Source organism: Trichosporon asahii (assembly GCF_000293215.1).
Source record: "Trichosporon asahii var. asahii CBS 2479 unplaced genomic scaffold scaffold00002, whole genome shotgun sequence".
In the NCBI taxonomy this organism is placed as follows: domain Eukaryota; kingdom Fungi; phylum Basidiomycota; class Tremellomycetes; order Trichosporonales; family Trichosporonaceae; genus Trichosporon; species Trichosporon asahii.
Window position 1 is genome coordinate 502,987 of NW_014040922.1, and position 25,856 is coordinate 528,842.

General features: G+C 60.7%; 9 protein-coding genes across 9 annotated transcripts; 3 read left to right on the forward strand and 6 right to left on the reverse strand.

The window, feature by feature from the left end:
- Window positions 1-9: 9 nt before the first annotated feature.
- On the forward strand, window positions 10-5,202 carry A1Q1_08076 (uncharacterized protein; the record flags this gene model as incomplete). The annotated part of the gene is made up of 5 exons (XM_014328847.1): window positions 10-42; window positions 130-333; window positions 378-820; window positions 907-3,084; window positions 3,138-5,202. 5 exons carry the CDS (start codon window positions 10-12, stop codon window positions 5,200-5,202), a joined length of 4,923 nt encoding a protein of 1,640 aa, XP_014184322.1.
- Window positions 5,203-5,318: 116 nt separating this feature from the next.
- A1Q1_08077 (inosine-uridine preferring nucleoside hydrolase) lies at window positions 5,319-6,269 on the reverse strand (the record flags this gene model as incomplete). The annotated part of the gene is made up of 1 exon (XM_014328848.1): window positions 5,319-6,269. The coding sequence occupies one exon, from the start codon at window positions 6,267-6,269 to the stop codon at window positions 5,319-5,321; it is 951 nt and encodes a 316-aa protein (XP_014184323.1).
- A 269-nt stretch (window positions 6,270-6,538) lies between these two features.
- Window positions 6,539-8,258, reverse strand: A1Q1_08078 (uncharacterized protein; the record flags this gene model as incomplete). The annotated part of the gene is made up of 5 exons (XM_014328849.1): window positions 6,539-6,870; window positions 6,922-7,143; window positions 7,181-7,264; window positions 7,331-7,639; window positions 7,721-8,258. The coding sequence occupies 5 exons, from the start codon at window positions 8,256-8,258 to the stop codon at window positions 6,539-6,541; spliced, it is 1,485 nt and encodes a 494-aa protein (XP_014184324.1).
- Window positions 8,259-8,755: 497 nt separating this feature from the next.
- A1Q1_08079 (sulfate transporter) lies at window positions 8,756-11,266 on the reverse strand (the record flags this gene model as incomplete). The annotated part of the gene is made up of 1 exon (XM_014328850.1): window positions 8,756-11,266. One exon carries the CDS (start codon window positions 11,264-11,266, stop codon window positions 8,756-8,758), a length of 2,511 nt encoding a protein of 836 aa, XP_014184325.1.
- A 4,873-nt stretch (window positions 11,267-16,139) lies between these two features.
- On the reverse strand, window positions 16,140-16,994 carry A1Q1_08080 (3-hydroxyacyl-CoA dehydrogenase; the record flags this gene model as incomplete). Its single annotated transcript, XM_014328851.1, has 1 exon — window positions 16,140-16,994. One exon carries the CDS (start codon window positions 16,992-16,994, stop codon window positions 16,140-16,142), a length of 855 nt encoding a protein of 284 aa, XP_014184326.1.
- Window positions 16,995-17,088: 94 nt separating this feature from the next.
- On the forward strand, window positions 17,089-19,852 carry A1Q1_08081 (intra-golgi family transport-related protein; the record flags this gene model as incomplete). Its single annotated transcript, XM_014328852.1, has 2 exons — window positions 17,089-17,850; window positions 17,924-19,852. The coding sequence occupies 2 exons, from the start codon at window positions 17,089-17,091 to the stop codon at window positions 19,850-19,852; spliced, it is 2,691 nt and encodes an 896-aa protein (XP_014184327.1).
- Window positions 19,853-20,014: 162 nt separating this feature from the next.
- Window positions 20,015-22,342, reverse strand: A1Q1_08082 (uncharacterized protein; the record flags this gene model as incomplete). Its single annotated transcript, XM_014328853.1, has 2 exons — window positions 20,015-21,961; window positions 22,004-22,342. The coding sequence occupies 2 exons, from the start codon at window positions 22,340-22,342 to the stop codon at window positions 20,015-20,017; spliced, it is 2,286 nt and encodes a 761-aa protein (XP_014184328.1).
- A 493-nt stretch (window positions 22,343-22,835) lies between these two features.
- Window positions 22,836-23,787, forward strand: A1Q1_08083 (uncharacterized protein; the record flags this gene model as incomplete). The annotated part of the gene is made up of 2 exons (XM_014328854.1): window positions 22,836-23,409; window positions 23,603-23,787. The coding sequence occupies 2 exons, from the start codon at window positions 22,836-22,838 to the stop codon at window positions 23,785-23,787; spliced, it is 759 nt and encodes a 252-aa protein (XP_014184329.1).
- Window positions 23,788-24,340: 553 nt separating this feature from the next.
- On the reverse strand, window positions 24,341-25,234 carry A1Q1_08084 (uncharacterized protein; the record flags this gene model as incomplete). Its single annotated transcript, XM_014328855.1, has 1 exon — window positions 24,341-25,234. One exon carries the CDS (start codon window positions 25,232-25,234, stop codon window positions 24,341-24,343), a length of 894 nt encoding a protein of 297 aa, XP_014184330.1.
- Window positions 25,235-25,856: the final 622 nt, after the last annotated feature.

Here is a 25,856-nt window from a genome sequence, read left to right on the forward strand (position 1 = left end):
TCTTTTAGGATGCCACCTGCTGAGGCTGGCGCGAAGATCCTCGTAAGTCTTGCTCACGGCGCCGATGCCGCGGAAAGGACCTCAATTCATCGGCCCAGGGTGGCAAGTGCGCTAAGCTGACGGTGGTAGTGTCCGACACCTCATGCTCTGCAGATCGAACTAGACGCCCTCGCGACGGTTCTCGAACCAGATGAGAGGGAAGACACTTGGGAAAAGTTCGAGCGAGCGCTGATCCGCTTCGCCGCCATCACGCGAGGTGGAGGTTATAAACATCTCGAGTTGTATGTGCGAGGCGTAGGAAACAAGGGCGTCGGGCTGAGAATCGTGGATTGTGTAAGTACAGACGGGATGAGAAACGCAACGACTAACATGAACAGATGCTCTCGGACCGTGGAAGGTTGTCTGGAGTGTCCACAGATCTGTTGCAGACCTTCGCACCTCGCCTCGCCGCCCAATTCCACTCCCTCATTCACCTGTATCTCCCGCCCCTCGTCCGCCTTCTTGCCCGACCAAACAAGGTCTATCTCAAACGCGCCGAAAAATGTCTTCAAACCATTATCACCCACTGTCACTTGCCCAGCATACTCATCTACCTGCGCAATGGCCTCGATGACAAGAGCGACGCGTGCAAGCGTGCGTCCGCGGTCGGCGTCGAGCGTGCCGTGTTGGAATGGGATCGCGACATTTGGAACGAAAAGGGCTTGGACGTCCTCGAGCTGTGCATCCGCAAGATGGCGACGGACCGAGATGCTGACGTCCGCAAGACGGGCAAGCGGGTCTGGGCGCTGTTCATGGACATTTGGCCTGAGCGCATCGACGAGTCAGTACCCTAACCTCGTCTCGTCCATTCAGCCGATGTGACTCATGACGAGGGGGCTGAAGGATCGACACGCTGACGCAACGCAGTTTCTCCAACCCTCTGACGCCGACGATCCGCCGATACCTCGACATTCCAGCTGCGGATGGAGTGCCCTCGAAACCCAAAACGCGATCGACAACTCGGCCACTGCAAGCTGCTTTGCGAGCAGCCGCCTCGGCTCACGATCCTCCGGCCGCTTCTTCTACCAGCCACCTTGGCCGTGGTGAGGCAGCGCATGCGGGGCCCTCACGGCGGACTCGACTAGCGCGAGTGGCGTCCAACACGACGGACGAGGACGAGCACCATGCTCCGCCACCTCGCGCTCCCCTCAGCTCCCTCGGCCGGGCGACCCGCACGGTCTCCGCCTCTCAGACTCTTCAAAAGCAAACATCGGCATCCAGCCTTAACGACAAGCAAGAGTCTGCGCGTCACACTCTCCTGTCGAAGCCATCACGCACCCTCCCTCCGTCATCTTTCAACGACGGCGCGCGGCGGCAACCATTGCATAGAACGCAATCTCAGGAACTGCGTCGGCCACACTCGGCAGAGCCGGATCAAACACCGCGTCACCGCGACGATGCGCTGAGCTCGTCTTCACGCAGTTCAAGCACCCGCCGACAGCAGCCTTCTTCTCCCCGACGTCTCGGGAGGAGCGCGACATCGGCTCACGACAGCTCCGAGAATCTGCCAACCCTAGCTTCCTCATTCGCTCCTCCAGCCCCGATCCCTCCACCTGTTGGCCGGGTAAAGGCGCGTGTCAGTGACTTTGAGCGCATGGTGGGAGAGAGCACTCCTCCGGCCCGTGTCGCTGCGCGCGCCGAGGTCAAGGCCGTTGCTGCCATTCCTCTTCCTCCTTCCCCAACTGTCCGTCCCATCACTGTCAAGGACAGTCCGCCTTCACCGCGAGTCCAGCAGCGCTTCGCCCCACCCAAGAACCACAACCAGCTGACGGAATCTCCGTCGCTCTCCTCCCTTCTCCGCAAGACTGATGCGGCAGAGCCCGACATGAGTCTCCTGGACCTCTCCGTTGCGAACGTCAGCGTAGCCCAGTCGCCAGCTCCACGACGACCGGCGTCTACGAGCTCTCTGAAAGCGTCGAGCACTCCCAAGCCGGGCGTGACCGACCTTATCCAAAAGTTCTCTCCTCAGCAGATGCACACGCCACTGCGGCGGTCATCTATGGACAACCCCGGATCTGCAACTCCGACGCAAAAAGCAATGCGCCGGATCTCGCCGCTTCCCCGACGAAGCTTGTTATCGACGCCAGTTGACGATTCGTCCCCACCCCGCCTCGGAATGAAGCGCAAGGGCTCCGACCCCGAGATCGCCTTCCCGGAAGAGGTGCGGCCAGTCGAACGCGAGCCGCCGAAAGGGCCGCGCTTCTCGCAGCCTCTCATCGCATTCGGCGACTCGCCCGCGCGGGACACGTCGTTCGTGTTTGGCGGACTGGCGTCTGCATCATCGTACAGCAAGATGGGCATGCGGCGTGAGTCGACCCTGCACGATCTCATGAGTCTCGCAAACCCATCTGCCTTCGAGGTGTTGGCCACTCCAGCCAAGGCTCATGCCGCACTGCAGCCTGAAGCGCTGGTTGAGGAGGATGAGGGAGAGTCTCACGACGCCGACGTCACTCTGGGCCTGGTGGGCGGTGCCAACGCCGCTGCGCCCTTGGCTTGGAGCACATCGAGTGGGCCAGTCGAGGACCTGCTCGACATGGACGAGACGGCCATCCTGACCGCTGCCCCGGTCGATCTCGTGCCCGATCACCTCTCGCCAGTACTTTCGCGCGAACCTGATCCCATCACCACCACAAGTGTCGACTCCAACGACGACAACGCCAGTGAAGGAGACACTATCAGGGAGCCCGGCCCGCCGAAGGACGCGGAGCTTGAGGAACCGCAGAGCGCGGTGTCGGAGAACTCGGAGCCTGTCAAGGAGACTCAGTTCGATGAGCCTGTTGCTGGGCCTGAACGTGCCGAGCCTGAGTCTGACCGTGCCGAGCCTGAGCCTGAACATACCGAGCCTGAACGTGCTGAGCCTGAACATGCCGAGCCTGAACGTGCTGAGCCTGAACATGTCGAGCCTGAACGTGAGGAGCCGAAGCAGGTGACTGAACAGGCTGATGAGATCGCTCCGGTTGAGGAGAGCTCTGAGCCTCCGGTGCAGCCCCCGACCGCTGAACCTACAGTGCAACCCGCGATGTCCGCCTCTCCTATCGCACGGTGGTAGTGTCCGACACCTCATCCACAAGTGTCGACTCCAACGACGACAACGCCAGTGAAGGAGACACTATCAGGGAGCCCGGCCCGCCGAAGGACGCGGAGCTTGAGGAACCGCAGAGCGCGGTGTCGGAGAACTCGGAGCCTGTCAAGGAGACTCAGTTCGATGAGCCTGTTGCTGGGCCTGAACGTGCCGAGCCTGAGTCTGACCGTGCCGAGCCTGAGCCTGAACATACCGAGCCTGAACGTGCTGAGCCTGAACATGCCGAGCCTGAACGTGCTGAGCCTGAACATGTCGAGCCTGAACGTGAGGAGCCGAAGCAGGTGACTGAACAGGCTGATGAGATCGCTCCGGTTGAGGAGAGCTCTGAGCCTCCGGTGCAGCCCCCGACCGCTGAACCTACAGTGCAACCCGCGATGTCCGCCTCTCCTATCGCACGTCCGCCCGCCGTCATCTCGGTCTCCGTCGCACCACCGACCCCGCGATGCGTATCCGCCCCGGTGCCTTCCTTCATGCAGTTAGCTACCGACTCTGCGACTACGTCCTTGGAGGTGATCAGTGAGGCTGCATCTTCGGCCGCTGAGGAACCAGCTGCAGAGGCGGCCGCGGGGTCGGCTGAGTTCAAGGCCGGCGCCAAGCCAAACCCGCTGCAAACCTCTCAGCGGTCGGCTCTGGGCCCCCGCCGCCCTGCGAACGCGCCAATCCGCCCGGGGACTCGCACGGTATCGCATCCTATCGAGAAGAAGTCCTTCCGCCCTGTCTCAAAACTCCTAGGTGACAAGGGGGCACCGGCGCCCGCCAAACTCGCGACGAAGAGCACGACAAAGGAGCAGGAGAAGCTGTCGACTTCTCAGAAGCGGTCCGCTTCAGCCATGACGAAGTCGGCCGCGTCGACCATCTCCAAGGGAACAGCGACTGCCGCCTCGACCATGGGCAAAGCCGCTGGTTTGAACTCGTCCACCAACGGCTCCGAGTCGGCCCCGCCCACTCGCCGTGTAGCATCCCACACTCGCAACACGGCGAGTTCCCTGTTCAAGCCGACTGCTGCCACAGCGGCTCGTGCCGCGGCAACCGCGACTACCAAGCCGGAGCCGCCTGCCACGAAGCCCCCTTCTCGCCCCGGAACCGTCATGGGTAACTCCTCGAGTAACTCCTCGAATAGTGCCCCCAAGCCGGTTCGCCCTGCCGCTGCACCCGCAGCTGCCCGCACGCGCAGCGGTGCCACCAGCGGTCTGTTCGCGTCGACCGCAGCCTCGCGCGCTCGGAACGCCGAGGCTGCTCTGCCACCCAGCAAACGGCAGCGCGTGAAACTTAAGGCGCCAATGGAGAGCTTCCGCCCCGGTCGCAGTGCGAACAAGAGCAAGGCGAGTGTGCTTGGCACGTCTTCTGCGGCTGGCGCTGGTCGACGCCCCCTTCGAGCGGTTGCCAGGCGCGACGCCCAGGCGGAGACGTTTCCCCTCCCTGGGCCCGGACTCAGTATGAGCACCAACGCTCTCCCGGTCGAGGCGCCCGAGAAAGCCTCTGAGCGCTCTGTGCGATCGTCCCCTCCCGACGTGGATGCGACGAAACCCTCACCCGCGCACTCTCCAATGTCGAAGACTTCGACACCCGCCGCTGCCTCCGCTTCCCCCGTGTCGATCAAGTCTTCCTCGCTCGCGATCCCGACACCGTCGACGTCGACCGACGATTATATCGCGCGGACGCCCACGTCCACCTCCCCGATCGCGATGGCGGAGCGCCTCTCCCCCAACTCGACGCGCACCTCGCGCTCGCGCGATAGCGGTTCCTCGCCCGGCAGCAAGATTGCGAGCACACTGCCAAAGGCGCTCGACCCCGTCCTCACCGCAGTGCATGGTGCGGACGTTCTGCACCGCACGCCGAGCAAGCGTGGCTCTGAGTCGCCCGCCGTCCTGCACAGCAGGCGTATCAGCGGGATCCCGCCCAGTTTAAAGAAGATGTTAGACGCGCAAAAGGCGGAGCGCGACGGTACGCCTGTGCCTGAAGAGAACGACGATGATGAGAACGTCGTGGTCATCCGGTCTGATGTCTCGACGCCCACGGGCAAGAGCTCGGCCATCCTTGCGCGCTTCAGCGACCGCGGCGTGCTCCAGGACGCAAACTGAACGAAATGTATATGTATTTCTAGTCATGAAATAATCACTTATGCAAGAATAATTACGAAATCTAGTGTCTAGAGGAGGGTCGAGCTGCTCGACGGGTACTTGGTGTTGATGCGGATTTACCACTCCGGCTCGCCGATGCGCTTCAGCGCCTCGAGCATCTTGGCCCAGAAGGCGTCAACGTCGATATCGCTGGCGAAGGCCGTGGTGCAGTCCTCAGGCGCCGGCGCCCTGCGATCAACAACGGTCTGGCCAGTCGTGAGCCCGCCGGTAGTCTCGATGTCGATATGCGCCCTGGTGACCTTTATGATCTCGGGGTGAATGAGCGCCATGACAGCACACGGGTCATGGATGGGCGGCGACCCAAACCCTTGCGTGCGCAGGTACGCCTCCTTGAAGAATCCCAGGATCTTGACGAGCGCGTTGCTGAGCCGTGTGTTGAGCGCGGCAATGTCAGTAATCACCTGATCCGTCGCGAGCGCGCGATGCGTGACCTCGAGCGGGACCATGACGACCGGCACGCCGGAGCGGAACACGACGCGCGCCGCCTCGGGGTCGACAAAGATGTTGAACTCGGCGGCGGGGGTCACGTTGCCGCTCCCCACGCTCCCGCCCATGAGGTAGATTGCCTTGATAGCTTTGATGAGTTCGGGCCGGCGGCGGAGCGCCATGGCTATATTCGTCAGAGGCCCCAGGGCACAGATCGTGATCTCGCCCGGACGGGAGAGGACCAGGTCGGCAATCAGGTCGCACGCAGGTGTCTCGATCGCCTCGCGGGGAGCAGGCATGTCGCCAGGTTCGGGGCCGTCGAGACCCGTCAGGCCGTGCACGTCGGCTACGATCGGGTCGCGGACAAGCGGACACGAGGCACCCCGCGCAATGGGACAGGTCAGGCCGCCGAGCGTCGCGACGGAGGACGCGTTGCGCGTCACATTGTCCAGCGTTTGGTTGCCGGCCACGGTCGTAATGGCCAGCACGTCGAGGGAGGGCGTGCCGGCTGCGAGGAGGATGGCGAGCGCGTCGTCGTGCCCCGGGTCGCAGTCGATGATGATGGGTGTTTTGGTCGTCATTTGTCGTAAGGGTTCGTGAGGGAGTGAGGGAGTGAGGGAGTGAGGTAGTGAGGAAGGGAGGTGGAGAAGAAAGATAGTGGAAGGGAAGGTAAGACGACGAAAGGAAAGGTAAGAGTGGAGGCCAACGGCGACTTTACGAAGCTACGTCGATGTTGACACATGTCTGTGCCTAGTCGGTGTATCGGAGATTGCCGCTCTGCTATTTCTGTCCTCCTCGCCCGGTCATTATAACGATGCATAAATCCAAACCCCGTTGGCATTACAACGCTCTACTTCTGAACTACCTCGTCGAGGACCTGCTTGACGATCTCCAGGTCGGCGTCACCCGTGCGCCAGTTAGACACCGCGAGCCGGACAGCCTTCTGACCTCGCCACGCCGTGCCGCTCACGTACACCTTGCGCGTGTTGTTGATCCGGTCGGCCAGCGGCTGCTCTTGCGGCTGCTTCTCCGCGAACAGAACAATGTTGAGGGGCACAATGTGGTTACCCTCTTGCCTGTTCAGTAGCTCGTAATTGGGATGTCGGTCGAGGTATTCGGCGACTTGGCGCGCGAACGCACAGTTGCGCCGAAAGATGTCTGATGTCAGCCCTTGTCGAGAATCTACAACTGAGCTCTGCTCCTAGGGAGGAGGGGAGGGTAAAATGAACTCACCAACATATCCTTCCCGACCAAGTGACACCAGACTCGCAAGCAAAGGCAGCGCACGGAATCGTCGCGAGTTCTCAATGTTGACATAGAGCGGGCTCGGGGTCTCAGAATTCGAGGCGAGGTACGCTGGCGCATCTTCCCCGGGCCCAAGGACATCAGTCAGACTCTTCATCTTGCGCGTGAAGAACAAGCCGCAATCGTATGGCACATTCAGCCACTTGTGCCCTTGATATCAGCTTAGACGGGTCGAGACGCAGCTTACCGTCCAGCGTGATCGAGTCAGCGAGGCACATGCCCTCCGTCAGGTGTGCAACTTCGGGGACCGCGGCCGCAAAGCCACCAAAGGCTAGAGGTCAGCTCGTGAGAGATCTAATAGCAGCTGTGTGCCAACAGAAAGAAAGGAAGGACTCACCAGCATCAACATGCAACCACGCTCCGTACTCCTTGCACAGCTCCGCAACCTGAGGAACGTTGCCGGGAAACCCGCCAGTGTTCACCTCTCCCAGGCCAATGACCACAATTGAGCCCTTCCCCTCATTTTTGTCCTTCTTAAGTTGAGCCTTGAGCGCTTCAAGGTCAAAAGCAAGCTCATTGTCGGGTGATGGCGGGACAGTGACGATCTTTCTTCCAAGTCCCACGAGCGAACACGCCTTCACGATCGAGAAGTGGGGATGCAGCGCGAGTACTGATGTTGGGCTGGCAACAGCGTCACGGGCACAGGCTGATGTCAGCTACGTTCCGGATGACATAGCTATCATTCTTCCCCACATGCTCGAGGCAGTCAGGGAAGGAAGGGACTCACCCATGCCCAACACATTGCTAGCAGTCGCGCCAGTCGTGATCGTACGCCCCTCGAAGCCTTCCAGTCCCAGAAGCTCCGAAACCAGTTGGAGAGCCTTCTGTTCCGTCCGCACTGCAGCCGTAGTAGGCAACGAGACCTGGACGTTCTCGTCATGACTGCTCAGAAGCATGTCAGCGAGCTGGGCGGCCGGCGTCACACCGCCAGTGACGAAACCAAAGTATCGCGGTCCCGCTTGGCCGACGGTGCATCCGTTTAGGACTTGCTGAATAACAGAAAGCGATGCCTGTGTTCCGAGTCCAGTATCGGGGAGCGAGGAAGGCAGTGCTGCTACGGCGACAGCGACTTCGTCAGGGGAGGGGAAGGTGGGCAGACTGGAGAGACTCGCATCGCGCGCGGCGATGTGAGACGTAACGCCGGCGAGAAGGGAGGCAAAGTCCTCAGCACTCATTGTGCTGTCGATGTTGTCGACGTTGTGACGGAGCCGAGGTGACGAAGGAAGACGCTTCTCGGAAGACGCAAGCCAGGTGGCGGTGATCATCGAGTTGGGCACGGACGACCTCCACCTCCACACGCCCTCACGACCCAGCGGCCTCCACCATGATCTCCCTCAAGCACATTCCGCTCCCTCGTGGGCGGCCCTGCGTTGCCCTACAGCTGCCCTGCGCTGAATCAGCTCTGCGCTCGTGATCAGGCTGATTTGACCGATTATCACATTCCATCCAGGGCACGCAGAGAAGGTGACTCACCCAGCCCCCTACGTCGTGTGGCACTCGAACATCTGTGAGTCAGTGAGAGGAATGCGAGTCGTGCCGAGCCCAGAACGTGTGCGCGGATAGTGCAATGCATCAAGAAAGGGACAGTGCCCCGTGCCGGATGTATGTGATCTATTAACCTATTGGAATAATATTTACAACAAGATGTGATAGGTATGAGATTTCGTGACGAGGTCTTCAAGATAAGGAAGGTGTGGAAGGTGTGTAGACTTTTGGAGAGAGGCTAAGATATTCTTATGACTAAAATTTTAACCCAGGACCTTTAGACGTATCGCGTCTGGTGCTCGGGCATGGGGTCGACGGGGGCGACCTGCGTGATCGTGTGGGGGTCCTTGGGCGTCTCGTCCTCAAGAACCTGGTGCTCGCGCACGATCTCTTCGCCCTCAATGGCGTGCACAATCTTGGTGCCCTTCTCCTTGTTGTCGTGGAGGTCCTCGACAGCAATCGTGTTGAGCGCATCGGCGAGGTCGAAGTGGAAGAACGGCGTCGCACGGTCCAGGAGCGTGATGGAGCCCTGTTTGTCGTGCGAGTCGCGGGGAGTCGCATCGGCGTCGGAAGCGCTGTAAGCGTGCTTGATGTCCGAGTCGGAGAAGACGGACGAAGAGCCCGAAGCAGATGTGGGAGTGGACGAGGGACCAGCCTCGACGCCAGAGTCGAAGTGCCCGCTCTCGAGATCCGGTCGAGGGGAGAGGTGAGGGCGCTCAGTGTGCTCCGGGTCGGCGTCACCACCCACACCGTAGGGACGAACAATGGGCGCAACCTCGAGTGCGACTCCCTTCTTGTGCGCACCAGTGCCGAAACCGCCCGCGATAAGGGCGCGGCGAATCCAAGGAGACAGAATGCCGCAGAAGTGGAACTCGACGCTGCGGTCGGCCCACTTCTCGACCTCCTTGCGCGCGTCAATAAGGTTCTGCACTCCGGTCGTATCAATGTTCGCAACAGCCTGGAAGTCGAGGATAACGGCGCGACACAGGGGCTTGTGGCTGTCGTCCAACGAGGGGTCCTCCTGGCCCTTCTTCGGTCCAGGGTCGTTCCAGGGACGGTCACCCATCTTGATCGTACGGTAGTCCTTGCCGCGGCGAGTGTGCTCCTTGACGTATCCGACGAGCTTGTCGTTTATGTAGGAAGCGTTGGGGTAAAGGAAGGACTCCTCGAAGCGGTAGATGACGATACCCGCAGGAGGCTGCTCGACAGTGACATCATCGTTGGTGACACCGTTGCGGCACAGGGGAACGTAGACGTCACGAGTCTCGCCCTTGTTGTTCTCGGGAGCGATGCGGACACGGCCGAGGAAGTGACCCTTGGGGCGCGCGATGCGGAAGAGGAGAAGAACGACGGAGCACACGAGCGACCAGTAGATACCCGACTCGATAGTGTAGAAGACCGACCAGACAACGGCTCCAACGAAGATGATGTACTCGAGGGGCGAGACACGCCAGAAGCCGAGCGACTGCTTGGGCGAGGCAACCAGGTCGGCGACGGCGTGAATGATGAGCGCCGAGAGAGTGGCGTTGGGGATCCAGTAGAAAGCAGGAGCGACGGCGTAGAGCGCAATGATAACGACGACACCGGTGGGGATACCGGCGGCCGGAGTGCGGACACCAGACTTGGACTTGAGGGCGGAACGCGAGAACGAACCAGTGGAGGGGTAAGCCGAGAAGACGGAGCCGACAGTGTTGTTGACACCGATAGCGATGAGCTCCTGGTTAGGGTTGATCTTGTAGCCATTCAGGCGGCCGAAAGACTTGGCGATGGAGATGTGCTCGAGAAGGAGAATGATGGTGGCGACGGGGAGGTGCGAGCCCATGGCGGCGATGAGATCGGTCGTGATGTAGGGCGAGCCGACGTGCTGAAGACCAGAGGGGACGTGGCCAACAAGGGCAATGCGGCTCTTCTTGCCCGCCTTGATGTTCGGGTAATTGATGCGCCACGAGATGATGGTGAAGATGATGATGACAAAGGCGTGGCGGAGAGCCTGCGCGAAGAAGGCCCAACGAGAGTATCTGGGGTACCGCTTCTGAAGGTAGGTGAGGCCCCACTTGATGAAGTACAGCAGCGCGAGCGAGGTTACACCGAACGCCGCGTCAAGGGTGCAGTCAGGCAAGTGCTTGAGCGTGTTGATAATGACCTCGTAAGTGGCAGCCTTGGTGTCGAAGAGCTTGGAAGTGCCCAGAAGAGCGGGCACCTGGCCGGCCGCGATGGAGAGCGCAGAGCCAGTCATGAATCCGGAAACAGCAGGCTGCGGGATGAACTCGATGATCCAACCAATGCGGAAGAGTCCGATAGCGAGAACGATGAAACCACAGATGAACGCGAGACACACGGCAATCTGGGGGTTGGTCCACTTGTCGGGGTGCGCATGCTGGACGTGGTTAATGATACGACCCGTCTCGAGAGACATGACAGCGACGGGACCGATCGAGACATCCTTGGCCGTGGCGAAGAGGGCATACGTGAGCACACCGATGAAAGATGAGTAGAGACCGTATTCGGGAGGCAGGTTGGCGAGCTTGGCGTAGGACAGAGACTGGGGGACAAGGACCATACCAACAGTGATACCGGCGATCAGGTCACCATAGAGCCACTGCAGGTTGTACCGGGGCATCCATTGGAGGAATGGGAACAGGGACAGGATGTAGTTCTTGATGGCCTCGCGAATGTCCGTCTTGTGATCACGGAGGTAGTCGCCCACGGTGACGGACTGGGGGGCGTTCGGGTCATAGCCCGTCCAGTCATAGAGTTTGTTCTTGACAGACTGCTTGATGTTGCCCATGGTGGCGAGGGCCTGGCAGGCTTTGGACGTCGGTCAGCTGACGGAAGCTGCGAGTCTGTAGTGAGGGGCGGGGGTCGAGTGGCTAGTCACCAGTCGTAAGGACTGCTGAGGCGCTCTTGGAAATGTGTCGAGAGAGTGAGAGGCACTTCGCCAGGAGCGAGCAAGTGCTGTTGGGAATCTGGGCTAGGTGTCTGGGAGGGTGTTCGGAATCCCAAGAAATGTTGCGGTCCAGATATATACTCTTGAAAGTCTTGGGTCGAGGGGGAGGTGGTCAGGCGAGGTAGGGCAAGGGGCGGCTGGCTTGGGCCGGGCAGGCAGACGAGCGAACGGGCGGGCGGTCTCCTAGTCTAGGCAGTCTATGCGGTCTATGTGAGTCTATCGGTGAGTTGTCAAGATGAGAAGATCGGAGGAGTAAAGGATTAGACAATCAAGCCGGTCGCCCGGACGTCACGGGTAGCGCAGGACGGCTGTGAGTGGTGGTCCATGGTGCCAGAAGGCAGAAGGCGTCGCAGGCGTCGCAGTCGCGCGACAGGCAGAGCGATCAGTAAGGTGAGATTTGGGCTTGGAAACCCTTTGATGGAAGCGATGGCGACATGACGCAGAGGGGTGTGATACGTCCTGACTGATCTGTGATCTGAGATATGACATGGTGTGCGAAAATCAGTCTGGGTCCTGCGCCTTGTGTCACTGCTCGAGCGGGTATGGCGCTAGTCAGCCAATCCTCAACTCTAAACCTGCACCAGCATTAGTCCGGGGACCAGGGCGTGTCCCAAGTCACACCCTGGGCAGTACCGAGGCGCCTCGCTTGTTGCAGCGTAAGCTTGGGTCTAGAGCGTGAGGGCCGACGAGCAGCCACCCGGGGAAAGTCGAGGGATGATTGCGGGGCTGACCTGGCGATGGAGCATGGTTGGACGCTCATGTCGACACTGCACCACGAAAATCACCATCAAGCACGCCATCCTGCAGACGCAATCACGCAATTGCCTCCGTCGACCTTCCTTACAATCCACATGCACGACACGTGAGACTGACTGTTTGTGCTTTGTGGCTCTACAGACCCGTGCATGCATCTTTCCTCGTCCTATCCACGACCTTGGCAGCGCTTGTGCATGCTGTCGCCATCGTATGCTGCTTTTTCCGGCCCGCCCAGCCCCTCCCCCTCTTCCTTGGCATGGGCACCTGACTCGCCTGCTCGCCCCCCGGGCTTGCAACCCCAGACGTGCCAGACAGGGGCTTGCGATCGGTTGACCCCCGTGGATCGTGACGGATCCGTGCCTTGTTTCGTCCAGCGAACAGTTAGATCCCATCGCGAGGAACGCAGGTACAACAAAGTCTTGTGATTCGCCGTAACGATTCGCGAACAACCCAATCATCACGCCCGAACTCATCTTATCTGGGCAGTTAGGCCGGCTCTTGCACGCTCTTCCAGATCGGCAGCAAGTTTCGCGTGATGCGTCCACTGAACCAGCTCCACCATGACGCCACGAGTTACCACCACCTCTACCAGTGCCACAGAGACACTGAACCCACCCCATGCATCCGGCATCGTATCGTGGAGCAAGGTCGCCCAGCGACCCCCGTGCAACCCGTGCGGCCCGACCCGGACACCCGGCAAGCACCGCTTCATCGCTCTCGCCGCTCGCCCCATGCGGCAATATTCGCGGGTTCTGCCGTAACGAACCACCGCTCAACGCGTACGTGACTTGAGACCATCTTCTGCCGCTCTCGTGTCAGAGACGAAGCGATCAGCGTGCGCAGTTCGTCAAGACATGTCCTCGGCAGTCTCACCAGACACATCTCCGGGTTTGCATTCGCAGGGAAATGGCTCTCGTGTGGGGAAAACTAATTCTGGGAAATGGTCATGCGCCTACCTCGGTCAGACGAGAGGACGATCTGGGGCCAAGATGGCGCCCAACACCAAGCAAATGGCGCCTTCGTACCTTCGTGATCTGCGGCGGAGAGGGTCCGGGCCAATCCACCGACTTTCCGACAGAGAAGTGTGTGCCTCGCTGAGCAGCTCATGTGATCGTGCGAGACGTGCGCAAGACGTGCGCCGGAGCGCCAAAAACGCCAGGGACGCCAGGACGCCAGACGGATGCACGAGACGCCTGCCTAAGACTCTAATTGTGGAGCGGGGGAGACTTCTTGGCATGCCCCCGTGTCAAGCTCTCGAGTGATTGGCGCCAGGTCGTAACGAGCAGCATCGAGTTACGGGTGTGTTAGGTATGGATAACGGGCCGTTTCTGCTTCGGACGTGATCGGATGCTGGGGGGAGGGTGCCACCCCACCCAGCAACACAGCACCCACGTTCGTTTCTCATCCCGTTTCTCGACAGTTGCCCGGAACACTGCCTCACTAAACTCCACCGCCGCTCACTCAGTAGCATCTCGCTACAACTGCCGGAACACCCCAGCTCCGGCCGACACTTTGTGTCGTTCATTGCAACCGGGCATCCCGGTCGCTGCCCGGTCTCCGGGCACATGCTGGGCACCATGAAGCGAGCTAACGACGGCATGAAAGGCTTGGCACAGAGTGACCGAGGCAAGCAGTCGATCTCGCGACATCTCATTCGTTTCAAAGAGAGAAATTTGTGCACTATCGCGGCTATCTCGTTGGCTCGTTGCTTTCCACTGGTCCAGTCTGAATGGCGGTTGGGCGTATTTGTTGGGCACGCAACTTGCGGTCCAGTGAAGGTTAGCGTTCAATTCATGCTGTTTTCTGGCCTCGTTTTGGACTGGCTGGGAGGGGGTTAGTCACTTCCCCCTACCCACAACCGTCCTCTGCGCCTCCGCCGTCCGAGTGCCGCTCAGTTGGTCCGCTGCCGCTACAGTCAGGATTGGGTGAGCGCTGGCTGCAGACGGTAGAACCGTAATTCGCCCCCAAAATCCGAGCATCCGAGCACCCGAGCATCGAACTGACGAGAGGCGACCGCGCCGCCACTACTGCCTAGAGCAGATCTGGAATCAACCCGGTAGCGTGCGTCTCGGTGCTTTCGGCGCGGGATGGTGCACAGTCACGTATCACGTATCACTGTCTCAGAGATGGCCGTCGCACTCCTTTCCTTTACTCTCTGAAGGAGGCTTCGCTTGCATGCGAGGAACGAATTTGCATCTTGCCGCTCATGCATATCTCTGCTGAGTGGAGGGTGAGAGGGAGAGGGAGGAGCAGAGTTATGCCGCGTAACAGTCTGCGGAATAGAGTTTGGACTAAGTGGCGCCAGTCTCGAGAATGTTACGAGACATGATGCGATGCCATCCCATGCCTGCACGACGGTCGGTGGCGCGTCACCGCACTGCATAACCTTGTTCCGTGTAGTTGCTCAGCTGAAGACGATGATCGGGGCATTCCTTGCAATGTTCCTCCCGCGCCATAATCTGTGCTGCTGCGCGTGCCTATGCGCCGGCCGGCCGGAGGTAAAGGGCCCAAACCACCAAAGGACTGGCGATGACGACAACCTCCGCATGTGATCAGACAAGTATATCATACCCTGCGCTCATGTATATCACAATCGGGACCAGAGATCGCATATCTTGATCGCATATCTTAGCGCTGTCGTTTCTCAATACTGCCTGTTCTCCCCCAGTTAGTCCTAGTCGGATCTGGAATTCGGCGCCGCCTTTTATGCAACAGAATGTCCCCAACCTCAACATGAGAGGCACCATCTTTCAACCAATACTCATCTATCTGTGACTCACGCTGGGCTTGTCGCTAGTCCTATTGCTCAACTGGACGCTTGCCCACCTCATCGACGCCGAAGGAGGTGCTACACACCCAAAGTGATGTCAGTTGGCGCGCTTTTTGGGAATTAGCTGGAATCACATAGCCCCATCAAGATCTGGGCAAAAGTCACCGATAGGCTTCAGAGTTCCCATTGTCACTATGCCTGGACCTCAGTAACGTGAACGCTAACGAAGTGAAGAGTGTGGCACAGAGACGCTCGGTCGAGCATTCTTGCGGAGAGAGTTGAGGATGTGGCAGTATGAGATGCTGTCGGCTCGAAACGAGTGGAAGCGAACAAGTCATGAACAATGGCCAAGCACGCACTTCTTCGCCAGAGTCTCGCCAAGAGTGCCGAAATAGACTGAGGCAGACCGAAGACCGCGGATTGCGGAATGGTGGTGGCTGATAACAATTGCGGATCACCGTCGAGCGACCGGGCCGCGGCCTCTCTGACAGATATCCACCGGCAATGGAGCATAATCGCAGGAGGAAGCGGCACGGTGGAGGAAGTTACGCGGTTATCACTCTCAGTCATGCCGCGGAACTCCAGGCGTTGACAATGGACAGGGGATTATTGGGCGCTATCACAACTGTTTGCGGGTGGCGTTCAGAAGATTCGGAAGATGTCGATGTGACGACAGAAAGCGTCTTCTCCAACGGAGACCAGACGAGAGTGCGTGCCGCGCATTGGTGATATTCACAGTTTGCTCAAGAGAGAGGAGGCTGAGCGCAGCCATTCTTGGGTTAGTTTCGGGCTTCGGTAAGTACCCTTCGACGTTCGATGTAAGTTGCAGCAAGTCAAGGGATCCTGCGCACAGACACCAGCACGGCCGTGCGCACGGTGACCCTGCTATGTTTGGACAGAGAAGACCACACGGACAACTTGGAGAGCCCCTGTAGAACGACATTGGAGGCTGTGGCCTACGAAGCAGCCGTCTAATCCCTCTCGTTGTCAGAGCCAGCAGGGGTGTTCAATCACAGCCTCTGCCCTCGTCGATCAAGCCCTGTCCCGAATGTGGAGGACCACAGTGCAACTGTCTTCTCGCGTCCGCATCAGAACAACGCAGAAGCTCCTAGCCCGCCGCCGGCGCTTTCTGATCCGTCCAATGCGGCAGAACGCTGTCGATGCGATGCTGTTACATGCAATGAGATGTTAAAGGTTCGGGAACTCGAGCTTGAAGTGCTCCTCGATCCGGTCCTTGACCCTCTGATCCTCTTCCGGCTTGTGTTGGTAGATGCCCGTCCCCGTCTTCGCTCCAAGCTCCCCCTTATCCACCCTGTCCGTGATCGTCCTCGGAGGGGTATCCGTATTGCTGAGCACGGGGTACAGCTGCGTCGTGACCGCCTTCCAAATGTCGAGTCCACCGAGATCCGTGATCGTCATGGGTCCACCAGCGGCCCACCGCGGGCCAATGCTCGCACGAACAACGAGGTCGAGATCTTCAGGAGACACGACACCGTCCTCGACGAGAGAGAAAGCTTCACGGAGCAGAGCGGCCTGCAGACGGTTCGCAACGAACCCAGGCGCTTCCTTCATCAGTACGACGGGGAGCTTGCCCGCGTGGGCGAGCACGTCCTTCAACGTCTGCAGAACATCTTCACGCGTGCTTGAAGCGGGTACAATCTCGACGAGCGGCACCAGGCGCGGAGGGTTGAAGAAGTGGGCAATTGCGAAGCGGCCAGGATTCGAAACGGCCTCGGCGAGGGCAGAGGCCGATAGGGACGAAGTGTTCGATGCCAGGATGCCGTTCTCGTTTACAGCCGAGATACGCTTGTACACTCCATGCTTGATATCCATGTCCTCCGCGATCGCCTCCATAATCAGGTCAGCGCCTCGGACTGCGTCCTCGAGTTCGAGCGTCGTCTTGATGTTCGACGGCAGCCGCTCTAGGGCTGCCGGGACGGCGTCCCAAGATGTGACCTCGTGACCGGCGTCAGCGAGCAGGGTCGCAATTCCTGATCCCATCTGTCCCGCGCCGAGCACGACAACCTTGAGCTGTCCCGTCATTGTCGTTGTTGTCGTTGTATCGGAGTGACGAGCTCGGATGGCGCCGGATAAGGTACTTGGGGGACGGTGGTGCGGGGACTCCATAGTGGAGGTGATGTCTCCCACGGTGGGACTCACCCTGGTTCAACCTCCACCGTCATGCCACGCGATCGACGTTGTTTCGCTGTCATCCGCACCGACAACGACGCCGACGACAGCGACGACGACGATGAGTGCGATCGCGACGCCGAGCCCGATACCGAGCACGCCGCGGACGCCGCCTCCGCTGGACCCGCGGGCAATCACGGACCCGAGCGAGATTGCAGCGCAGCTGGCGGCCCTGACACGGCGGGAAGCGGAGGTGACGCTGGCGCTGAACGCGCTGATCAGCGACCGCGCCGGTGTCGACGGAGCACTGCAGCGTCTCCAATCTCTGACACCGCACATCGACTCGCTCTCCGCCCAAGTTGACGGAGTCGGCAGCTCCTCATCTTCTCGGCCATTACCGGCACTGAGGCGAGACTCGCAGCAGTCCCTCGGCCTCGGGTCGCCAGGATTAGGCCAGCACGGCTTTGGCTCTCAGCACTTCGACGAGACAGTGCTGGGACAGGAGAACGAGGGCCTCGTTTCGCGCGTTTCGAGGGTGTATGAGACCTCTGAGCGCGTGGGTGGAAAGGTCAGGCGGCTGGACGAGGAGATCGGCCGTGTGCGACAGTCCGCCGACGTCGTGACCGAGGTGCTGGAGCTGAAGAACTCACTGGCGAATTTGCGCGGATACATCGAGAAACACGATTGGGAGAATGCGGCGAGGGCATGCCGAAGGGCTATGGACGTGCGGCCCGACGTGCTGAACGGTGGCTTTGCGGCGACAGTAGTGGTGAGTTCAAGCGATCAGGCAGCGAGCACGGCGAACCATGAGCTGCGAATTCGTCGATCAAGCTAACCCACAGCCGACGACGGAGTCCCCGCTCCCGCCGCCACAACAACTCGACGAGCTGCGGCAAGTGCTCCTGACAACGTTTAGGGCTGAGTTCGAACTGGCCGCAGACAGACGGGACGAGCAGGAGATTTCGCGGTACTTCCGTCTCTGGCCGGGAATCGGGGCCGAGGATGAGGGCCTGGCAGCGTACGGCGACTTTGTTGTCGAGCTCGTCCAGTCTCGAGCCCGGAAGGACAAGGACGGTCAGCGCTCTTCGCCGCTATACTACCTTGCGCAGCTCACGAGTCTGCTTGAGGCAATCGCCCACATTGTCGACCAACACCAGCCTGTCATTGCAAAGTACTACGGTCGAGGGCGTATGGGCAAGGTTGTCGCGAGACTGGTGCGGGAGAGTGACCGCGTTGTCCAGCGTTTGGTCGAGGGATGGGAGGAGGAGCGAAGAGTCGGCCGTCTCATCGCTGACACGGAGAGTTCGACCTTCCCGCTGTTGAGCAACCCCGCGCTGCTGCCGCCACTTTTCCCCAGTCTCGTCTCCACGGCTGGTCAACTGTCCCTGGCCAACCTGGCGAATACGACGAGCAACATCTCGAATGCCCTGCAGAGCTACGCGCCCCGTGTGAAAGGCGGGGTGACGCCGGCGGCGACGCCGATTCCGGAAGAGGACACTGGCCCCGACGCGCGCGATGTCGACCGAATCCTTGGCGAGCTCGTAGCCCTGGGAGGACGATGGGCGCTCTTCCGCCGCTTCATCTTTGCGCGGTTGCGCGAGGATGCCGAGCCTGACGCTGCGACGTCTGACCCGTCTAAACGCGCCGAGGGCGCCGACGGCGCCGAGGACAGCGGAGAGGGCGAGGTCAGTGCCAAGACCGCCGACGTTGACGAGAGCATCCTCACGTCCTCGCTGAGCCAGCGGGCGATGGAGAACCTGCTCCGGACATACTATCTCCCCTTGGAGGAGTGGTACCTCCGCACCGCGGTCGAGAAGGCGCACAAGCTCGACCAGGCGGATGCAGGCAGCAAGCCGTACCTCTCCTCGATTCTGGACGACACGTTCTACCTGGTCAAGATCGTTCTTTCGCGCGCGCTCTCGTCCGGATCGCTCGATACGCTGGCGCGGATGCGGCAGCGCGTCGCCCAAGTGCTCGAGAGGGACTACATCGACGTCCTCTCGCGCAAGATGGAGGCGGTGTATGCCGCCGGCCAGGGCGTGAGCTACGACCGGGCCGAGAAAGAGCGGAGGGAAAAGGACCAGCGCACAGCCGTCATCATATACCTGAACGACCTGGATTTGAGCGGCACGTACGTCGAGAGGCTGCTCTCTGAGTGGCGCGCCCAGCCCCCCGCGGTCTGGGACGAGAGCGAGCTGCCCCGTGTCACGGAAGAATTGGAGCTGTTCGGCGACCTCGCGCTCAAGTTCCGCCTGAAGTGCAAGGCTGGGCTTGATGCGCTGTTCGCCAACGTGCTCCGCCCGCGCGTGCGACAGCTCCTGGATGAGGTGTACAAAGACGTACGCTACGTGCTGGACGAGGACAGCTTTGCGGACGCCGAGGAGCGCGACGTGGTCCGCCGCCGCTTCGTGCGCCTCTTCACAACCCTGACAGAAGAATACAAGGCCTACCTGTCCGATTCCAACTTCCAATCCCTCTTCGCGCTGCTCCTTGAAAGTCTGGTTAGGCCGTGGGAGAAACTCGCCATGGGCCTGCAGTACACCGACTTTGGAGCTGTCCGGTTCGAGAGAGATATCAAGAACATTGTCAACTTCCTCAACAACCAGACGAGCTTTGGCCTGAATGTCGTCCGCGAGAAGATGGTGCGGCTGAACCAGATCGCACTCGTGCTCAACTTTGACGAAGACGAGCTTGCCGACATTGACAACGTGGGCGTGCCGTGGCGACTGTCCAGTAATGAGATTCAGCAGGTGCTCGAGCTCCGCGTTTGAGCGGGCGGGGCGCGGTCTCACTAGAACATGTAGATGTAGATGCAAATATGCGTAGAACTAGTAGTGCGTAGTGGTAGTACATGCGTTTCGTCGTCAGGTCATGAAAAGGTAGTACAAGCGGGCTGTCTAGGATTTATGGGTTATGGCGACTGACTCGAGACATTAGCTCCTGTCCGTGCCGGCCTCTGTGCCCGTCTCGGTGCCGTTGTCGGTGCCAGCATCGGTGCCGACCTCCGTCACGCTCTCCGTCTGCTCCGTGACGATCGTCTCGGCGGTAGAGCCAGCCACGCTCTCCGTCTTCTCCCCGTCGAGATCGAGCCAGGGCAAAACCGCGCGTCCAGACTTCTTCGCCATGATGGCCTCCTCACCCGCGCGCCGCATGACAGTGACCATGTCAATGAGGCGGTCCCATCGGCTCTCGAGCTCGGGATCGGTGAGGTTGCCGAGATCGTCGTCGTCGTCCGAATCCTGGTGCGTGAGACCGAGGCCGCTGCCGCCCTCCGGATCACGGAGGGGCGGGAGTTCCTGCTCCCTCAACCTTCGGCGAAGCTTCACGATCTCGGCGCGCTGTAAGGCCTTCGTCTTCTCGAGTGTCTTGTTGATGGAGAGCAGGGACGAGTTGGAGATCTCTAAGTCGGCAATCTTGCGGTTCACCTTTGCTTTCTCGATGTCGTCCTCTGACCCGCCTGGCGAGGCGCTCGAGGTCACAGGCGGAGAAGTCAAGGGACTGCCGGGGTGCAGCGCGCTGGTGATCTCCGGGGGAGACTGGAGCGGCGGTCCGCTCAGCAGGCTGACGGGGTCGCCAGCGTGCGCCGCCTCATGACTGTGCAGCAGCGACATCTGATGCAGGTTCTCCTCGAGCCTGAAGCTGGGATGGAGTTCGCGGTGACTCTCGTTCGGGCTCATCGTGGGTGTGAGGGTCGGCAGTGCGACCGTCTTCATGTTCGGACTACCGGGCGTCGGGACATGGTTCGGCGGTGCGGGCATCCAGGTCTTGCTTGGCCGGCGGCCAACCTTCTCCGGCGAGATGGGAAGGTTGCGCGGGATCGGGCTCGTCGGGCACGATGCTGGCGGGAAGGCACTGGCGAACACGGGGCGGAAGTGTGGAGACGTCTGGTCCAATGGCCTCGTGGGTCGTACGGGCGAGGAACGGTTAGAAGAAGGCTCGGCATACTCCTCCTCTGTCGGTTCCAGGGGCGGGGGATTCGGCAGGACCTCCGGTACCATCGTGCTCGGGCTGAGGAGGGAGGACTGTCGGTGGTGCCGCGGCGGCGGGGAGCGGGTTGGCGACGTCGTCTCGTTAACCTCGTCTGGCGTGACCTCAGCAAGACCGCTGTGTCGGCTCTCCAGCGGCGGCGCAACGGGCACGGTTGGGACGCTCCGTCGGCTCTCTAGTGGCGGAACCTTCGGCGCGGGTGCGCTGTGTCGGCTTTCGAGGGGCGGTTTCTTCTCCGTTCCGCCAACAGATACGACGCTCGCGTTGCGAACGTGAATCGGTCGATCGCCCGTCATCGCCGCGCTGACAGAGCCGACAGAGGGCCTTCGCATGCGTGCATGGGGGTCATCGGACGCACGCCGCGGCGGCGCGCCAGCTCCGAGGCTCGCTATAGCGGATCCAAAGGCGCTTCCGAGCTGCGACGGCGCTGCAGGGCCAGGCGGGGACCGTGCGCGCGATGGCTGGGCCGAATTACGCCTCGTGCTTGGTCCAGAGGGCGTGCCGGACCCCGGTGTACCAGCCGGACTCGGGGATGACGGAGATCCAGTGGAGCGCATGGAGGCTGCGCGCTGTAGTCGCGCCGAAGCTGAGGACGCAAGGTTGGCAGACGGGGAGACTTTTGCCACTCGCACTGTCGGTTTGTCTGGCGAAATATTGCCCGAGCTGACGACGCTGCCAACTGCTGATCGCGAGGACGAGACGTGGAGGGGCGACTGCGAGCGGGCTGGCGTATTTGACTCAGATCGCATGGACAGCGTCGACGGCGTCTTGCGCCGCAGTGTTGGCTGCGCTACGTCTGCGAGCGAGACGATCGAGGACGTGTTGACACGCGCTTTCAGTGGCGCTCCAGTCGCCGCTGACGCCATGCTGGAACTGCTCAGCTGGCGCGTTACCTATGCATCTGTCAGCGACTGTCGTGCGTGCGCGATGCTCACCTTTGGGCGTGATGTTGACCCGGTCGGAGTGCGGCTGTGTGCGTGAGTGCCGGAGCCGGCGGCGTGTGCCGAGGCACCGGCGGCACCACCCAGGCCCGCGCTACTGCTCGCGCGCTGGTGCAGAGGGGGACGGTCCGTACGGTCCATTCTGTCCGATCTGTCCATGGGCCGGGGTCTGGGGATCAGGGAGGGGGGCTGCTCATGAATGGGCTGGAGGGGTTCGAGGTAGAGGTGGTCTGGGAGGTGGTGGTGTTGGCTGGAGGGCGGGGGGGAGGTGTTGAAGGTGTCGAGGATTTGGCGAAAAGCGAGAGAGTTGGATGATGTTGATGTTGCCGTCATCGCTGGATGCCTGGCTCTAGTTGGCTCATACGCGATCACCGCAGCAGCTGATACGAGCGTCACCGCAGCGGAGCGTACTAGCGCAGCAGGCTCTGGAGCTCTGGAGCGAGACAAACGTAGGTACGATTGAATGGGTGAGCCAGCGGGAGCAAATATGCCCCTTCTATTTATTCTTAATACGACCCCAGCGAGCTTCGGGACAGGCCGCGCTAATCGTCCCTGTTTGTTTGTTGTTAATCGTTTGTAATCGGACATCCTAAACGCCATCACGTGGCCACACTGACATGTATCTCGCGAAGCATCCCGCTCACCTGGGCTTGTCACCCACACGCGCGCCTTTGCCATCAACAACAACCCCTTCCTTCCCGCCGGCATCCACCTCCACCACCACTTCTCCGCCGACTCGAGCGACTCGATCACTTCGCCGACGACCTAAGAGCGCACCGAACACGCCGTACTCGCTGTCTCGCCGCCCCGCCTACGACCAGACGGGATGAACCAGTTCCCCGCGAACGCGATCCCGGGCTTCCAGCCTCCCCCCGGCATGGTCCCCGGCATGATGCATCCATCCATGATGCAGCAGCTGCCGCCGGGCATGGCCCCACCTCCGGGGATGATGCCCCCAGGAGCTCCGGGCGGCCCCGGCGGCCCAGGTGGTCCGGGTGCGCCGCCCGAGATGCTGCAACAGCAGTACCTGCACCAGCAACAGCTCGCCATGGCGCAGGCCATGCGCCAACAACAGCTTCAACAGCAGCAGCACGCCGTCTCCGTCGCGGCCGCGAACGCGCAGGCCCAGGCCGCACAGGCGCCCCAGGCCCGCCCCAAGCCGCGTAAGGGGCGTCCGCCGGTGCTGCCCCGCGGACAGCAGGGGGACTACGTCAAGGGCGCTATGGCGCCGCCCACTGTGCCGGCGGTGAGGCAGACGGAGGCCGGGAATGCGGCGACGGGACTCGAGACGGAGCCGTGGGCTGATATGCTCGATGAGCTGGATCCGAGGGAACTCGCCATGGCGCGGTTTAGGGCGAGGCAGGAGGTCATGACGGAGATCTTTGGACCGGAGAGAGTTCGTGAGTGTCCCACAGAAGCCTAGCGACGACCAAGGAAGGCAGATAATAGTATGGGCGATGTCAGGCGGACTGAGGTTGCCAACCCGTCGGCCGCGTTGGGCTGCCTGTGGGCGCGTAGAAGGGCGGGGAGAACGAAGGAGGGAAGGGGAAAAGGAGCCAGCTAGACGTGCAAGATCTTAGCTGACAATGACAGAGGACGTCCCGGAACCAGTCACCGACCCCTGGTCCGGAATCGGAATCACGGGCGAAACGCTCGAGGCCAAGGTCGAGGCGCTGGAGAAGAGCAATGCGGAGCTCGAGGCCAACTTTGACGCCGAGCTAGAGGCGTGGAGGAAAATGCTCGAGAACCCCGAGCTTATCGAACCCGAGTCTGTGTAGATTGCTTTGTAACACGTAGGTCAATGTAGATATGGTATATTCTGGACACGGCGAGGTTGCAGGACGGGCGGAGAGGTGACGGTTCTGAAAGCAAAGTATCCACGGATTTGCGCTCGGAAACTATGCTACATGGAAAACAACATGGGAATACAGCAGGACTAACGGCAGTGACTTCGTAGCTCAGGCCCGCTCCGGGGACGAGATGGGGGAAGGCGAGTGCGTGCGCGGCGACGGAGGCTCAGGCTCGGTGCTGGCCGCGCCATCCCACTGCGCGGCGCGAGTGATCTTGGGATGAAACTTGAGCGCATCGTTGCCAAACGTGCAGGTAGGACGGTGGTCGATAGGGATGATAACCAGCGCAAGTAGAGCGAGAACAATCGTGAGTGCCTCGCTGCGCTCGCCCGCGTCGTACCGGATTACGTCGGACACGAACAGCGTATCGGGGCGCGCGAGATACATGACCACGGCGGTGCGACCGTTGCAGAGCATGTGCCAGCGGCAGCGGCGGCGGTGCATCTCACTCCAGGCCTGCGAGTTAGCGAAACACAGACGACTAACTCACAAGTGCACACGCCTTGGCGGCGTTCTCCGTGACACGGTCGTCCGTGCAGTCCAGATGGTTTCGCTCCACACGCGAGGCATAGAAGCCGGGATGCAGCGGATGGCCTGCGGACGCATAGCCCTTGCCCGCGAGCACGAGTGCGTGCATGTCCGCCTCGGTCATGTCGAGCTTCCAGTGGCACACGGCGCGGGGCTTGCCCCGAAACTGGCCGATCCACTCGGTTGGAGCGCCCTCAAAGTCGCCCCACTGCCACCCGGTCCACAGGACGTTGCGCGACAGGTCCTTAAAGTTGTCGCTGTTCTCGCAAAAGCTGTTCACGGCTAGACCGATGTGTAAGTACACCGCTCTGGAGAGGGTTTCCTGCATGTCGAATTCACCCCACTTAGCGGCCTCGTTGTCGATCTGCCGCACGGCGGAGTGTGCATCCATCATGATCTCGCGCATATCGTTTAGCTCCCGGTCGTACTTGCTGATTAGCGACTCGGCGATTTTGGAAGAGCCGAGGGAGGGTCGGTCGGCGATGCGCGACGCCTGTTCATAGAGCAGCGGCGTCAGGCCGGCATGGTACTGGACGCGGAGGTTGGGGTTGTAGTGCGCGAAGGCGAGCGCAGCGTAGTCAATGTCGATACCGCCGAGCGGGCGCGGCTCGTAGGGAATAGCCGATACAGGGAAGACTTGCCGGGTGAAGAGCTCTCGCTTGTTCTGGGGGATGTGCTGCTGTCGTCTGTTATGAGTGTCAGAGAAGAGTCCGAGGATGCCGAAAGCTGAGCGACGAGTGGGTGATGGGGCCGCCATGGGAGATCCAGGTCTCTTGCGAACACGCTTCACGGTGCTGTTGAAGACGGGCTGGGGAAGGCGAGAGCGCGTTGAGCGGATCGGAACCATGGTTGCGGTCATGAGGAAGTGTCTACAGGTATATAAGCAGGTGAGCAAACAATGACAAGGTAGACGTGAGTGCGAACGAGGAAGACACAGAATGAACATGAGTGAGTGTGCGCTGCAAGCTGCGTGTTAAGCGTGTTGGACGCACACGACCTGGCCCAGTGTGGCCCATTGACTGTACTGTTCTGGTGATGGTGAGACACCAACGAGGCGCAGCTAGCGTCCGCCTTGTGTGTCACTCTCTGTCGATTGTTGACAGCAACTAAATCTAAGGTCAGCGCATTGTCATTCACGAGTGGCGAGGGGGGCCGTATCAGATAAGTAATGTATTATCATGAGACCGAGTGAGTGCATGAGAAGGAAAGAAGCAAGGACGATGAAAAGCGCGCATCGGCGAGTGAGTGAACGGACAGTGGCCGAGGGGCAGTCCGAACCGGCGGTAGCGAAGGGTACGTCATCGGTGATATCGGAATTTAAGTGCAGCGTTAATCGCGCAGAGCATTAGGTATTAGTAAACGGGTCAAGATGCGGGCGTTACTATATTCCGCTACAGACTTTTCCCTAATACTGCAACGCCGAGTAATTCCAGGCACGGTCAGGCACAGCCTGACGTGTACATGAGGTG